The sequence below is a fragment of the Elephantulus edwardii genome, unplaced genomic scaffold (assembly GCF_000299155.1).
Source record: "Elephantulus edwardii isolate Elephantulus edwardi_28Jun2011 unplaced genomic scaffold, EleEdw1.0 scaffold00061, whole genome shotgun sequence".
In the NCBI taxonomy this organism is placed as follows: domain Eukaryota; kingdom Metazoa; phylum Chordata; class Mammalia; order Macroscelidea; family Macroscelididae; genus Elephantulus; species Elephantulus edwardii.
This window is the reverse complement of record NW_006399811.1, coordinates 10,089,792-10,105,612: the sequence shown is the minus strand read 5'-3', so window position 1 is coordinate 10,105,612 and position 15,821 is coordinate 10,089,792. Positions and strand designations below refer to the sequence as shown.

At 36.9% G+C, this 15,821-nt stretch overlaps 1 protein-coding gene across 1 annotated transcript in view; it reads left to right on the top strand.

Annotated features, from left to right (window-relative positions):
* LOC102843525 (acyl-CoA-binding domain-containing protein 6-like) overlaps positions 1 to 15,821 on the top strand; it is a 336,108-nt gene that overhangs the window by 124,772 nt on the left and 195,515 nt on the right. The window contains exon 4 of the mRNA XM_006887775.1: positions 2,087 to 2,169. Within this exon, the coding sequence (XP_006887837.1) occupies positions 2,087 to 2,169 (83 nt within the window). The remainder of the gene's footprint in view (positions 1 to 2,086; positions 2,170 to 15,821) is intronic.

Below are 15,821 nucleotides of genomic sequence, written 5' to 3'. Positions count from 1 at the left end.
TTTGCATAGTCAATGAAACACAGATAGACATTCCTCTGGTATTCCCTGTTTTCAGCCAAGATCCATCTAACATCAGCCTGGCTTATTAAAGAAAAAAAATATCAAAAGACACACGTTACTAACAGTAAGAATAGGAGAGGTAATTACTACTGAATCTATGGACATTAAAAGGATAATGAAGATTGTGAAGGATTCTCTACCCATGAATTTGATAACTTAGATAATATGGTCTAATTGGTCTCTTGAAAGATACAAAAAACAAAAGTCCCCCAGTGAGAAAAAGATAATCTGTGTAGGCCTATATCTCTTAAAGAAATAGAATAAATAATCTATTTTAAAAAACAAAACAAAACAAAACCAAAAAACCCTGCAAGCCCATGGTTGTATTAAACTTAAAAATTTAAGAAAATTTTAAATCATTTGAGACAATACCAATAGTATACACCATCTTCCAGAAAGTAGAAGGAGAAGGAACACTTTCAAACTCATTCTGTGAGGCCATATTCCCTAATACTAAAGAAAGTAAAAACATTACAAAAAAGGAAGACTACAGACCAGCATTTTTCATGTCTCTGTTAGGAAGAAACTATGGCTAACTCTGAGAAGAATGGGGATCCCAGAACACTTGGTAAGGCTTATGTGAAACCTGTGCTTGGACCAAGAGGCACTCATCAGAACAAAGCAAGGAAACACTGGATGGTTCAGAATTGGGAAGGGTGTATGCCAGGGATGTGTCCTATCTCCATATTTTTTCAGTCTGTGTGCAGAACAGATTACCTGGGAGCTGGGCTGTATGAGGTGATATGTGGCATCAGAGTTGGAGGAAGATTCATCAACAATCAGTGTTATGCAAATGACACAATCCTGCTTGCTGAAACTGAGGAGGACCTGAAGTGCTTGCTACAGAAGATCAAGGACTGTGGCCTCCTATATGGTTTGAAGCTCAACATCAAGAAAACAAAGAATCTCACCACTGGGCTGATTGGCAGCATCATGACAGGTGACGAAGAGATTGAGATTGTTAACAGTTTCAGTTTGCTTGGCTCCACAATCTCTTGGTACCATCAGCCAGGAAATTAATAGATGATTTGCATTAGGAAAGTCTACTGTCAGAGATCTCTCCAAAGTACTGAAGAGCAATGATGTCGGTCTGGACACTAAGGTGTGCCTAATTGAGGACATGGTCTTTGCAATTACTTAGTATCCATCAGAAAGATGGTCAGTGACTAGGGATGATAGAAGGAGAATTGATGCCTTTGAGGTCTGGTCCTGGAGAAGAGTATTGAATATACCATGGACTGCTAGGAGAACAAACAGGTTCATCCTACAGAAGGTGAGATCAGGCTGCTCCTTGGAGACAAGGATTCTGAAGTTTCATCTGACATACTTTGGACATATTGCAAGGAAGGAACAGTCCTTGGAGAGGGATTTATGCTTGAGAGGATGGAGGGACAGTGCAAGAGAGGAAGACCCTCAATGAGAGTGACTGGGGTAATGAGGCTAGGTGTGGCGAAGGGAAGATTGGCACAGGCTAGAGCAGGGTTATAGGGGCTTTTGTATATAGTGTCGCTATTAGTCACAGGCGACTCCACAGGACACAACAACAGCAACAATGAACATCAACATTTTTTTAAAATGAACCACACCTAGTTTTATTATGTATTTTTAGAGAAAAATTCTAACAAGCTATGGTAAGAAGCAGATATACACAAGGAATAAAAATAAAATTAAAAAGGCACTAAAGGTATCACCTTACAGTATTAGAAAGTGGTCATTCTAGTACCACAGTGGCCTGAGAGTTACGCTGATACCTTCTTAAAATTGTTCCTAGGACCTTTGAGAAATGACTAAGAGGAAAATCCTCAGTTGTTTTTGTTGTTGTTGAATACTCTTCGGTCTACTCCAGTTCATAGTGACCCCAGCCACCTCCATTTTGGTTACCAACCAAACCCTTTTAATTTTTACACTAACTGGGCTCCTGAATATCCGTATTTCTTTGCAAGGTATTATTTTGTATTTTGTACTTGGTTTAAATTCACACTGTGTTAAACCATGTGTCTTTTTCCAATCCCTTTTATACCCACAGACACCAATGAAGAAAGGAAAAGAAGGAAATACTGGGTTTGGTGGTCCGGTCATTAGTTCACTGTACCATGAAGAAATCATCAGGTAGTTTCTCTTCCATGTGTCTGTGTGCGTATGTTTATATTAATTTTGAAGTATTCCTTTTGTAAAGCTTTTTTTTTTAACATGAAACTGACTAGGCAGTGTCGCTAGTAGAAATATAAAAGGCAGCAGAGACTGTTTTCAGGTGTCCAGTCTTTAAAAGCACAAAGTGTTAGAGTCTGTGCAGGTTACTTACCTTTCCTCATCTGTATAATTGGTGTGGTATTATTTTACATCATGAATAATGTAATATATTTTGTTATTGTTATTAGGTTTTTCTGAATACTGTTTTTTCTTTCAAAGATTTTAATTTTCATTGTTTATTTTCTTTAGCTACAAATTAAGTTCTTTTCTGTTGTTCAGTGAAATTCTTAAATTTTGTATGCTATACATAAAGTTTTTTAAATCATTTTTTCCTTTCACTCCTATCTATAAACTTGGGGGTTAAAAAGATCCTATGCTAGAGAAGTGTACTCGGGGTGGGGGGAAGGGGGAAGGGACGTGGGAATTGTATACTAATGAAGGAATTTTTTTTCTTTTTTTTTTTTCTCTCTTTGGAGGGGGAAACGAGCTGGTGGGGAGGGGTGGGCAGGGAGAAAATTGTGGCAATGAATGAATGGAAATCCAAAACCTCTGTAAAAAAAAGAAAAAAGAAAAAAATTTTACAAAAAAGATCCTATGCAAACCTTTATGGTAATCATTCTAGAGGATAAAAGAGTAGGTTAGTCATTCTTCCTCTATTTTCCCATAGTTCTTTGATTATAATTTTACAATAGTATGTATCATATACCTCTTTGAAAATCTACTCTCTGTATTCTGAAAAAAGGGATTTCTGAACCAGAGCACTGAAAAGCAATGATGTCAGTCTGGAGACTAAGGTGCACCTCATCTAAGCCATGGTCTTTGCAGTTACTTGCAATGCATCAGAGAGCTGGACAGTGACTAAGAATGATAGAAGAATTGAAGTCTTTGAATTCTGGTGCTGGAGAAGAGTATTGAACATATCATGGACTGCCAGGAGAACAAACAGGTCTATCCTAGAGAGGGTGAAACCGAGTTGTTCACTTGAAGCTCCATCTGACATACTTTGGTGATGTTGCCGTAAGGGACCAGTCTTTGGAAAATGACATCATGCTTGGAAGGGTGGAGGGACAGCACAGAAGAGGAAGACCCAGGAGAAAATGAATTGACCGTAACTGGGGTAATGAGAAGTAGGTGTGTTGGAGACAGTGAGACGGGCTCAGGACAGGGCAGACTTCAGAGCTTTTGTGCATAGGGTCACTATGGGTCACTATGAGTCACAACCAACTCAATAGCACATAGCAGTCTTAACTTTCTAGCAGTATTAATCACTTAGCTTCGTAATAGTGATCTTTATTTTATATGCTGACTTCCTTAAGGGCTCCCAGACTTAAGTATTTTTCAAACTGACATGCTAAATAGAATTTCTTTCTTCCTTCTACTTTTTTAATGTGACAAGAATTTGGAAGGTAAACTGTTCTAGGTTTGATGCAGCAGTTCAGTCCATCAGTCTTATCTAGTGGTGCTGTAACAGAGGTCTACTTTTAACAAACAGAAGTTTATTTTCTTACAGTTTAGGAGTCTAGAAGTCCACATTAAGGGAGGGCCTTTTCTGTCAGTTCTGGAGGAAGCTCCTGGTGTTCTTTAAGCATCTGTAGGCTGGTGTGCCATGGAGATTTCCAGGTATTTTGGTTTTCCTCAGTGTCATGGAGTTTCTTGGTGTGAGGACTGGGGCACAGAAGTATGCACTGCACTCCTGGCTGTTCTTTCTTGGTGGTATTTTGTATGTGTGCATGTGTCCCCCACCCCCCAATTTATTTGCTTGCTTCTACTTTTATCTCTTAGGAGAGAAACATTGTAATGGACCACACTCTAAGAATATTCCCCTTACACCCGATCAGAGCTGTGATGGAATTAAGGGATGTTGTGTTCCACCCTTAATCCTTTTACAACTGTTTTGTTTATCAGATCATGAGGGATTATTACATAGCTTCCACATAATACATACATTTTAGTGGGGCATAGTTCAAACATGGACTAGCATAATGGGTTTAATGTATGTGACATGTAAAATAGCCACTTTAAAAAAAATTTGTTGCAGTTTTTGAGAATAGAATATATACCACCCAAAACAACATCGGTGGTTTCTACGTGTATCATTTAGTTAGTGGTTTAGATGACATTTTTAAAGTTGTATAACCATTCTCACATTCCTTTTCCAACTTGTTCCCACACTTATTAACATAAATTCACTGTCTTCTAAAGTTCCTGTCTAATCTTTCTATTGCTTTTACAAATTTGATTCCATATAAGCAGTTCTTCTAAGACCATGATGCTCAAGGTAGACAGTTTTTTTTACTCACTTGATACTCATTCACCCGCCGCTGCTGAGTTAGTTCTGGTCCACACTCATAACACGCTCCATTGGGTTTCTGTAGCTATAAATTGCAAGACAAAGAGATTGTTCATCCTTTTCCTGTGAAACTGAAGGCAGATTAAGCAGGATTTCACATCAGCAGTAAAAACAGGTGACCTGACAGTGTGGAAATAATCGAACAATATCACTGTATCACACACAAGCAAAATTCTGCTGAAGATTATACAAAATCACCTGGAACAGTATATCAGCAGAAAACTAGCAGAAATAAAAGCTGGGTTTAGAAGAAGTTGTAGCACTAGAAACATCGCCAATGTCAAAGGATCTTGGCAGAAAGCAAAGAGTACCGGAGGAATGTCTATCTGTGTTTTATTGACTATGCAAAGGCATTTGACTGTAAGGATCACAATAAACTATGAATAACCTTGAGAAGAATGGAATTACTAGAATATTTAATTGTGCTCATGCAAAACCTATACTCAGACCAGGAAACAATCCTCAGAACAGAGCAAGGAAACACTGCATAGTTCAAAACCAGGAAAAGAGTGTGTCAGAGATACGTCCTGTCTCCATACCTTTTCAGTCTATATGCAGAACAGATCATTCAGGAAGCTGGACTTTATGAGGAAGAATGTGGCTTCAGGATTGGAGGAAGACTCAACAGATGATAGATACAACCTTGCTTGCTGAAACTGAGGAGAACTGAGGGGCTGACTTCAGAGCTGTTGTATATAGGTTTGCTATGAGTCACAGATGACTTGACAACATATTAAAAACAAAACCATTAGTGCAGCTGTCCAGACATGCCACCAGAGCGCCCTCAGTCTTATAGCTGAACTAAACTGCTTGTCTTTTAAGGATACTTTGGGGGGTATTTTTATTTTAAGGTTTAAAAATTATCTCGGCATAAGATCATCATTGTAAAAATAGAAGGATAACTAGTAGAACACGTATGGGGGTCTAGTGGGGGAAGAGGTGGGAGCGAAGGAGTGGGAGCAAAAATCCGAGGATAGGTAAGGGGAAAATCAGAGTCACTCAGTTTGGTAGGTGGAGTGAAAAGGCTAGAGGAAATGGGAAAGATCTTGCATAGGACCTGAAAAGACAGGATAAAGGTGGGCATAGTCCAATGGTGATTAATTTTATAAAATACAATGAATAGGAGTGATTTAAGAAATATAATATCAGTGAAAGAAAGTATGAAACAAAAGAAACCCAAACTACTATATACATGAATACAACATAATATATGAATAATTACTTGCATACCAATATTTTTTAAAAAGAGTTTAAAAAAATCTCTCAGGGCAATAGTTCCAGAGATTCCACTGACCTTCATGGCTTCTAGAAATCTGGAGTCCCTGAGAATTTTAAATTCTGTTACACATTTTCCCCCTTTTGATCAATATTCTCCTATATAATCTTTGGTCACAATGTTCAGTGTTGCCAACCAGGCACTATCCAGTTTTCTGGTCTCAGCAGAGGGGGAAGTTTCCTTAAAGGCTGTTAACCTAAATACAATTGCTTCTTCTTTTTTTTTTAATTGTGATTTTAATGAAAGTTTACAGAAAACTTGGATTTATATTCATTTATTGTTACACATTTCCCCCCTCTTCTTCCCTTTCCCCTCCCTTAGTCCTCTTGCAATAGTCATACAATTGCTTTTGAAATGTTCAGTCAGTTTAACATGACTGATCACAGTAGCACTATAGAACATAAACCAAATCAAACGTACTAAAGTGATGGAAGTAATATAGAACAATGGAATATTTCTAAAGTAGAGCTAAACTATGTTAGAAGGGTTAACCTTTCCTCATCCCTCTTCCAGTTCTTAAAGAAGTTACACTTAGATGTAAATCAATGTTTAAAATTTAATATTAAAAAACAATAACAATAATAAAGCCTAATTTCATAAAGTAGAGATTTTAACTCCAGCATCACACATGTAAAATGACATGAAAGTTTTATGGATATCTGTGCTGCTCCATTTCTTCACTTTTAAACAATATTTTTAATTCTTTGTACTTGTGACATCTGGATGTAATTGGGTTTAAGAATACTGTTAATCCAAAGTCTCTGTATATTTTAATTAAAATTAATAATAATTTTAAAAAATTTTTAAAAATACTGTTAATGAATACTGTATGTTAATTGGGTGAAGTATTAATGTTGCTTGTGAACAAAGTTCACAACATAGTCTTGTTTCATTAAAACATCTACATGTCAGTCTTTTTATGATAAGGAGCCCTGGTGCACAGTAGCTAAGTGCTAGGCTGGTAGATGAAAGGTCAAGGTTTAAACCCAGAAGCCACTTTATGGGGAAAGATGAGATCATTCTATAAAGATTTCAGCATTGGAAGCCCTGTAGGGACAGTGCTACTCTCCCTGTAGAGTCTCTTAATAGTCTGAATTGACTGGATGGTGATGGGTTCCATTTCAGTGGTCTAAAATGTTATATTCTTGAACATATTGGTTGTTGTTGTTGTTATGTGCCGTCGAATCGTTTGTGACTCATTGAAATTGTAAGAAACATGAATCTGAAAGAACTACGGTAAAAGCCTAAGCCAGCCAGAAATTACAGCAATTAGGCAGGTAATTGTACTGAGAGAATTTATTTTAGAACAGAATACAGTTAACTTTATAACAAAATAGGTGGTAATAAAATTGTTTACACACTGAAATGTTGGAGCACACCTGTGAAGGACCAGCTATAGATTTTATTGCATTTTCTTGAATAGTTATGACAAGCTATTTCTTGAAGTTCATGTAATCAAAGTTGTGCTTATACTTCTATGAAAAAAGTATCTTGTTTTCTGTTCTTCCAATAGAAACTTGGGCTTTAACTAAGGGCCATTCCTGTTTCTTGGCTAGTTTATAGAGTTTCTTAAAATATAAAATATTTAAATGAAAATAATTTTTCTGTGTAACCATTTAATATTTTTAATATGTTTATTTTGAAGGTCTGTTATTTTACATACACAGTTTTTTAAAAAAATACTTATTCAGTTAGACCTGGGCTCCATTGTTGTAGCAGCTTTCCTCACTAATGTATGTTGTAAGTGATATAATATCCATCAGTCAGGAATGTGTATTTAACAGGCTCATCCTGGTTTTATTATAAATATTCTTGAATTGAGACCAGTTGAACTGGGACCAGTTCAGAGCTTGCTTTCCACCTGTTTTGGTTTTAATCTTTTTTTCCACTCTGTCATAGAAGTGATAATCTACTGTCATAGGTGTAGAATCCTTTGTTAATAAACCAGAGCTCTGACAATAGTTTCTCATTCACATTCAAATGTTTGTTCCCCCATGTACTACCTCTGTGGCCTTGAGCAAGTTACATATCTGTAAAATGGGAATAATCATAGAACATGTCTCATCTGGCCCTTAATGTGGCTTACATGAGTACATGTGTTTGTGCAAGAACACACACTTATTAGACTAGAATCTCCAGTTTTTATTAGTGTTCTTATTTAGCATAGGAATTTCCTCCTGAAGATAGAGCAGTGAACTAATGTTGGGAGGTAAAATTACTTGGCAGTTTGGTTCTGGAATTAGGTTCAAATTGTTTGCTTTTCCAAGAGAAAGGAAAACCTGTGCTAACTGCTTTGAGTTTGAAGACATAGAAATGGAAGAGTAAGAAATCTTGTAACCCACAGGTAGTTTAACCTCTAGTTTTGAGATCAGTTGTATTTCATACATATTTGTGTTGCAGTTGTGCAGAAAAAGGTACTGCAAATAGTACTTTACAGAGTCAGCTGATTCTGCCCTACACATATACTGATGTAATTGAAAAAAAGAATCATTTTTGGTGGTATGCATACTCTAGCAGTTGGTTTAGAAATAGAGAAATTAGGACAAAAATTTAAAAAGAATAAACAACAGTATACAGTAGCCACCCCCACACTGCAATAAGATTTGATCATCCCTGTTATGTTTTGTGGTTTGATGCCATGTAATCTATCAGAATTTTATTAATCCCACTTACACAGGCAGCCATCTGGACCTACTCTAAGCAATACTAGACTAGGATACAACTAAAATGATTGATGGACTCCGAAATTGATTAGTTGTTCTGTGAGACAAATGAACTGTTTTGGCAGAAAATACCAGAGGTCACTGCTTGTGGTCAGGCACAAAAGCCTCTAGAATTTTAAAGAGGTGTTTTCATCGTTGGCTTAGAAAGTTTCCATTTTAAAACAATAATGGATTTTTAAAATATTTAAAAAATATATTTTTATTGGCTCTTTTGTAGTCTTGAATATTCAATAAAAATACATATTAAAAGAATTGGAAAGAAAATTATTGTTTAACCTTTAATTTTGCATTCTTGATAAAAATAGGAGCTGGAATGAAAGTGGCATAAAAGCCTTTTATTCACATAAATTGTATTCTGAAATAGTCCTGAAGGAGATGTGATTGGAGAAACAGCTTATAACGTCTATGTTTTTATTATAAGCAAATAAGTAAAATGGTATAAAATGCTATTTAGGTGTTTAGTAAGACCATAACATTACTAGATCTGTACCTGTTTTTAACAAATCTTTGAAGACTCTCTGAAGCTTGAAAAGTATGTGATGTACATTTTATGTTTTAAAACTTGACTGTTTGGGTTTTCATGCTTTGATTAGGCAAAGTCCTTTTGGAACACTACTGTCCCATTGACATCACTGCCCTAAGCACCAAAAAGATTAACCTCAATCTGTCTGTCTGGTAGTAGTATAAACCTTCCCTGTTGCACTGTGTTGCCTGTGATCAACATTGTGTTAACACTTTAGTGATAGGTGATGAATTGGATGACATATGTCTTGTTACATTCTGGTTATTCTTTGAGGAGTACACAAGTGTGTGTGGGCAAGTGGGCAACTCCCCCTGGAGAATCTGACTGCTCAGAATGAACTTGAGTTATGGATTTATTCAGCCTGTAAAACCTCAGCTGGTATAAATAATTGAGAAAGCAAAGGTTTGTCTGTGATGCGTACCTCAGGGACTCATGGCTCCCTTCCTCCTCTCTACCTCCCTTTCTTATGAAAATGATCCCAGTTGCACTTCTAGATAATAACACACCAAGCAATTAAAAGCCATGGGTGGCTGGAGAGAGGAGAAAAGGTTTAGTTAATGAGCTTTTCCTCTTCCAGTGCCCAGGAGAGCCTTAGGAATGACAGGGCGATTAAAGCGAAGAGATAATTATAGATTATGTGAAAATGGGTCCCTTGGGACAAGCAGGTCTTGACATAAACAGTAACTGTTGTAAGAGTCTCCTGGCTCCCATATTCACCCTTTTCTAATGTGCTTCATTTAGCTCCTATGTGCTTAGTGTCATGATGCCAACCAAGCATATAGGCAGGCCCACCTGTTTGCAGATCACCAGCTTTCTGAACAAGGGACCAGTCTTCAACTAAAACCTTTACCTTCTTGTCTTCTTTATTTCCCCTGCTTCTCTTTACTTGATTCTTTATTGTCTACTCCTTCTCACTTTGAGAACTTGTGAAATAGTAGTTACTTAAACTTGTTTATATGTATGTGCACATGTAAAGAGACATATAGCTATGAGACTCCTATATCCATTACACAAATAAAACATAGTACACCTACTAGAAATTCTATAAATGAATGCTTCCCTCTATTAAAATGCTTCATAGGTACATTTAAAGAAAGCTATTTTAGAAGTGTTAGTAAAGATGGTGTCATTGCACAACAGACCAGCCATTTGTCTTCTCATTTAGTCATTACCATCTATTCTTTCAGTATTCAAAGTGAGTCCTTTTGATTTTATTCCATGAACTTTCAGTTTTTGAGGACTTTGCAGTTTGCACCATACATGTTAATTAATGGTGGGTGTTTACCAAAGTTTGAATTACTTGTAAGAAAGTCATATAGTTATTACATTGTTTCTACAATTTTATGTAATTTACATTTTATATATTCATTAGGTGTCTTTTACAGTATTTTATGTAAAAAAGTCATTCTCAGATCTGTATATCATCTAAGTCTACCTTCTATCTCTAAACCCTGATGTATAAAAAATGTTGTCTCTAGGTTCTGTTTTTTGTAATATCATTATTACCATGTTTTTTTTATTACTATCACTCTTTTAAACCACCATTATCTATTGGCCGGAGCACTACTCTGGTTTTAGAACTGGATCCTCACTTTCTTTACATTCTTCTCAGATTTATAATTAAGATTTTATTTTATCACTTTATTGTTTTAAAGCCATATAACGATTTCCCAGAACACTTAGCTTAGTATTTAAAATCCTTAACGTGCCTTACAGAACCCCTCACTATCTCATACCCACTCCCCTTTCTCTCATAGTTGTTAACTCTGCGGTAATCACATGGGCTTATTGTTATTTTCTGGCATAATTAATATTTTTAATTAATTGTTCAGCAGTATTATTTATGCAGGAATATGAGAAATGATCCAAACTTACAGCATATGTTACATTTTTAACAGTAATTATGATAGCCAACATTTATTATCATTTTTTTTTACTGTAACAGTGATTATATTAGTCATAGAGCTTTTGAAGATCTGCTATTTCAGAAGTAGATGGCCAGGCTTGCTTCTTAGTCTGTCTTAATCTGGGAGCTACCCACTATGGGTGATCCTGTTGGTATTTTGAATACTAGTGACATAGCTTCCAGCATCACCACAACAAACAGGTCACTTGAGTATAGCAAGCTGACCCGATCCAAGACATAGTCTTTTCAATTACTTGCTATGCATCTGAAAGGTAGACAGTGGCTAAGGATTACAGAATAAGAATCAATGTCTTTGAGTTGTGGTATTAGAAAAGAGAACTGAATATTCTATGGACTGCCAAAAACAAACAAATATGTCTTGGACAAAGTGCAACCAGGGTGCTCCTTAAAGGCAAGAATGATGCAACTTCATCGCACATATTTTGGGCGTGTCATTGGACATCATACTGGGAAAGGTGAAGAGTCCGAAAAAGAGGTAGATCTTCAACGAGATAGAATGACACAGTGTCTGTAACAGTGGGCTCAAGTGTAGCAGAGATGATGATGAAGACGGCACAGGGTAGAAAAACAAATGTGAACATTGTTGTTCATAGGGTCAATGTGAGTTATAATTGACTCTACGGCACCTAAAACAACAACAGTTTTATCCCCTATATTATATATAGATTACTTCACTTGATCGTCAGAATGACCGTATCAGATATGTTGTTGTTATTACGTGCTATCAAATGGAATACGACTCTTAGCAACCCAGTGAGCAACAGACTGAATCCTGTCCTGTCCTGTGCCATCCTCATCATCTCTGACACACCTGAACCCGTCGCTGCAGTCACTGTGTCAGTCCATCTTGTTGGGTGTCTTCCTCCCTTTTGATGACTTTACATCTTTCCAATCATGATGACCCTTTCTAAGGAATAACCTCTTGTAGGAACATGTCTGAAGCAAGAGCTATTGGTGCTGTCAGTACCCCTACTTTACAGATGAGGAAACTGAGATTCACAGAGGTTAAGTCACTTGCCTAAGGCACATAGTTAGGAACAACTTAATTACTGCACTACACTGACTTCTGAGAGGTTGAGGAATCATTGGAGTGTCTACTTCAATTTTTTTAATTAAATCCTCTTTCCATTGAGTGTTTTTTAAATTGTGCTTCACTAGTAAAATTAGAGGCTGTAGTCTTTCATTTATCAATACACTGATGATGATGTTTCCTTTAGATTAATTGTTTTTATGGATTTTAAATTTACCTTAATGGTTGAGAATGTAACTCAGACCCTGTAGTGCCTGTTAGCAAAAGGATTGTATAGATTTTTCTGATGTGGCCACTGATTTTTCCGGGATTGCTCAGAGTTGGATATTTTTCTATGACTTTGAGAGATCAGAAATTTTAAAACAACTTTGTTTAGAGTTAAGCAAATTTGTAGAGGTTAAAATGTATTTTTTTTAGGAATTGGCATCTTTATAAATCATAATTAAAGAAATCTTCTGATATAACTAGTATGCAGTAAGTTTCTGGAGCATTTCTTTTGTCAGTACTTGCTTGAAAAATTGTGTGGAAAAGATACTAAAGTAGTTTCTTTTGATAGGACCCTCATCAACCTAAATAATGTCATTTAAAAGTAGAATTCTTTATTTTCCAACTTTAAGATTCTTCCCTGGTCTTAAAATGAAATCTGTTGTATGTATAACCCAATATGAAAAGAGTTATTACATTGTAAAATGTAGTTGCCATTGCCATGTAGTAGTTAAAAAAAGGCCTACCTAGTTATTTCCTATATCTGTCTGATTGTAGATATAATCTTCAATTGTATCTACTATCTTCAGTTATTCATTAATCCATTTGGCATTATTTTGAGCAGCATTATTACTTCATTCAAGAGACCATTGATTTTAAGTGCATTTTTATTTCAATATTATCAAGAAAGAAGAGAATGCCATCAAGTTATTGTAATATATACCTGAGATTTTGTAGTGTGAAAGCATTTTCTGAAATATGGTTCATTAATAAATAATCTCCAAATGCATATTGGTCATCTAGGATTTTTAAAAATCACTTTAAGAATTTAAAAAAAAAACAACCACAAAAACCCATAAGAATAAGATGAGGATGTGCAGGGGAAGGGGGGGATTAATCATGGAGTTGTACATTTTGATAGGTAAGGGGGTGAGGGAAATGGGAAGGATCTGTTCTGGAAAACAGTGTATTTGAATTTTGTAAATACACTAGTACAATTAAAAAAAATAATTTTCTAAAGTGTTTTGATAAGAATGGTCAACTTCTTGAGCATAGTTACCACCTACAGAATGTTTGCCTCTTTCAAGACTTATAGTCAGTATATTTCAGAAAAAGTTTAGGAGTGTGTGTGTGTGTGTGTGTGTGTGTGTGTGTGTGTGTGTGTGTTGGGGGGAATGTGATTATTTGCAAGTCAAGAAGGAAATTACTACATTCCAAAACAGCAGATCCAAAACATGAAGAGTATTTTTTAACTACCACACTCACTCTGAAACCTATTCATTTCCTTCAGCATCCCAAAGATTAGCACATATTCTGTTTAGCTAGATTATAGAGCGGCAAACACATCACTTCTGACATCACAGCACAGTTAGTTGCCTATAAAACTAGAATGCTGACGAGTCGTTACCCTCATCCAGGGGAGGGTTGTCTTTGCAGCCTCTAAATCATACTCATAATGTGCTGACAAAGCGTGGTCCAGGGCAACTTCCGGTTGGGCAAGATCAGGCATCGCAGCAAACTCCAAGTTAGAGTCTTGCGTTAGTTTTCCAGCAAGCCAAAGGAAGAGCTTTTTAAAGCTGTAGTTACTTTTGGCAGAAATATCATAATGCTGAAGATTCTTCTTTTGGTGGATAATGATGGATTTTACCTTATTTTCCTGACTTTAATGTCCACTTTATTACCACACAACACAATGGGGATGTTTTCACATACTCCAGCCAGGTCCCATGCCAGTTAGTCACATTCTTGTAGGTAAATCTTGATGTTACATTAAGCATTGTAATGGCACACTGGATTTAGATAAAATAACCATCTCTTAGTTCCCCGAATTTCTCCTGGCCAATCATATCCTAATACACTGAATTTAATTGGTCATTTGTTGTGTGAAGCATGAGGGGATGAACCTTAATATTTCACAAAGGTCATTTTTTCCAGTACTGCTATCACTCACCAACACGAGGTTGAACTGGACTGGGGGTTCTCCTTGAATAGCCATTGTAATGGTTCTCCCAGAAGTGTCTCTGGGTCCCATGTGTAGTACTTCTAAATTTTCTATCTATGAAAGCCGTGACTACTATTTAGTTCTTGACTTAAGAGTATATTTTGCCCCTTTTAAATAAACTCTACCCTAGCTTTGCTTAACAAAATGATATGAAAAAAACCTTTGAGTTTAAGACCAAGTGGAGAAACACCTTTTTACACAAAATTAAAGGGGTTTTTTTAATATCAAAACATCCTTTTTATTTTTAAAATACAGACTATCTTACATTTATTTGTAGACATTTTTATTTAAAATACAAATACTAATATTTTGTTGTTGTTATGTGATGTCGAGTTGCTTGCGACTCATAGCGACCCTATGTACAGCAGCCCTAAGCTCTGCTCTGTCCTGTGCCAATCGCACTGTCTTCCATACACCCATCCCGATTACCCCAGTCACTGACTCAGTCCACCTTATAGAGGGCCTTCCCTTCCTATGTCATCCCTCCACCCTCTCAAGCATGATGTCCCTCTCCAAGGACCAGTCTCTCCTTACAACATGTCCAAAGTATGTCAGACGAAGCTTCAGGATCCTTGCCTCCAAGGAGCAGCCTGATTTAACCCTCTCCAGGATTAATCTGTTTGCTTTCTTAGCAGTCCATGGTACCCTCAATACTCTTCTCCAGCACCACAGCTCACTGTCCAACTCTCTGATGCATAACAAGTGATAGCAGAGACCATGGCCTGTATCAGACACACCTTAGCCTCCAGAGAGACACCATTGCTCTTCAGTACTTTGGAGAGGTCCCTAACAGCAGACTTTCCCATCGCAATACGTCTTTTAATTTCCTGGCTGCTGGTGCCAAGAGTGTTCACTGTGGAGCCAAGCAAACTAAAGCTGTGAACAATCTCAATCTCTTCACCATCCATCCTGATGCTGCCAATTGGTCCAGTGGTGAGAATCTTTGTCTTCTTGACATTGAGCCTCAATCCATATTGAAGGCTGCAGTCCTTGACCCTTTGCAGCAAGCGCTTCAGGTCCTCCTCAGTTTCAGCAAGCTGGATTGTGTCATCTGCGTAACGCAGATTGTTGATAGATCTTCCACCAATCCTGACACCACACTCTCCTCATAGAGCCCAGCCTCCCGGATGATCTGTTCTGCGTACAGGTTGAAAAGGTATGGAGACAGGACACATCCCTGGCATACACCCTTCCCGATTTTGAACCATGCAGTGTTTCCTTGCTCTGTTCTGACGACTGAGTCTTGACTAATATTTAATCACAGCATTTACTAAAATTACATATTATATTTAAAAAATCAGCATTAGGTTGTGAACTTTGTATTTGGCACACACTGTGTTTATTGTTGTTGTTAGATGCTATAATTAGGCCTCATGTTGTTGTTGTTGTTGTTGTTGTTGTTGAAGTCGGAACCAACTGTTGAGTCGGAACCAACCCATAGCTAACCTTCCAGTGGGTTTTCAGAGGCAGTAAATAGCATGGGAGGAGATTGCTTATCTTCTTCCCATGGAGCAGGTGGATTAGAACCAAGTCCCT